Raw genomic sequence first — 776 nt, forward strand, 5'->3', positions numbered from 1 at the left:
CACCCGCCCAGCTCACCCTCCCGAGCCCAGGCAGCTCGCGAGCGAGGCGGGTCTGACCCCCTTGGGGTTCCGGTAACCAGGCGGACTGTAACAAAAAGTTAACAGACTCTGCAGCCTCGGCGGGACGCCACGACCCCCACCCCCTCTCCCCATCTGGGAAGCAGAAGCTGCTCTAGAAGTTGTTTGAGGGCGGAGACCAACCAAAGGGGCGCAGAACATTCCCAGCGTCTCGGGCTCCGGGAGGAAAAATTTAAGACGGGTCATAAAATACTATTCGAGTCGGATACCGCCATGGTTGGAGGGTGGCTCGCTTTGCTGAGCGCGGTCTCAGACGCTGCCCTTCTTCTTTGCGGCGAGGTCGCCTGATTAATTCAAGGGCACCATAGACCACTGAGCCGCCAGTGCTCCGCGAGAACTTTCTGGTGTTGTGACGAGAACCGAGCGGAGCGCAACCCTCACCGCACCCAGACAGGATGCGCGGCGCAATCTGCGGTGGTTTCCCTGCCCCGCCCCGGGTGGTCCGAAGCGGTAACACTGCCACTTCCCTATCATACGCCATGTCTCCCTTCGCTCAGGGTCTGAATCGACGATGGAGACCCTGCCCCTGGCAGGGAAACTCACCGGTACCAAGCGAGGCCCTTGTCGTAGCTGCGATCGAAGAAATGGGGCTCCGCACCCACGGCGCGCACGTCGGGGTGCACGCGCAGAAACTCCAGCAGCGCCCGCGTGCCGCCCTTCTTCACGCCGATGATGATGGCCTGCGGCAGCTGCTTGCT

General features: G+C 62.2%; 1 protein-coding gene across 1 annotated transcript in view; it reads right to left on the reverse strand.

Annotated features, from left to right (window-relative positions):
* LOC105539455 (heparan sulfate glucosamine 3-O-sulfotransferase 3B1-like) overlaps positions 1–776 on the reverse strand; it is a 64,977-nt gene that overhangs the window by 60,729 nt on the left and 3,472 nt on the right. The window contains exon 6 of the mRNA XM_011979748.1: positions 622–774. Within this exon, the coding sequence (XP_011835138.1) occupies positions 622–774 (153 nt within the window). The remainder of the gene's footprint in view (positions 1–621; positions 775–776) is intronic.

The sequence above is a fragment of the Mandrillus leucophaeus genome, unplaced genomic scaffold (assembly GCF_000951045.1).
Source record: "Mandrillus leucophaeus isolate KB7577 unplaced genomic scaffold, Mleu.le_1.0 Scaffold205, whole genome shotgun sequence".
Taxonomy (NCBI): Eukaryota; Metazoa; Chordata; class Mammalia; order Primates; family Cercopithecidae; genus Mandrillus; species Mandrillus leucophaeus.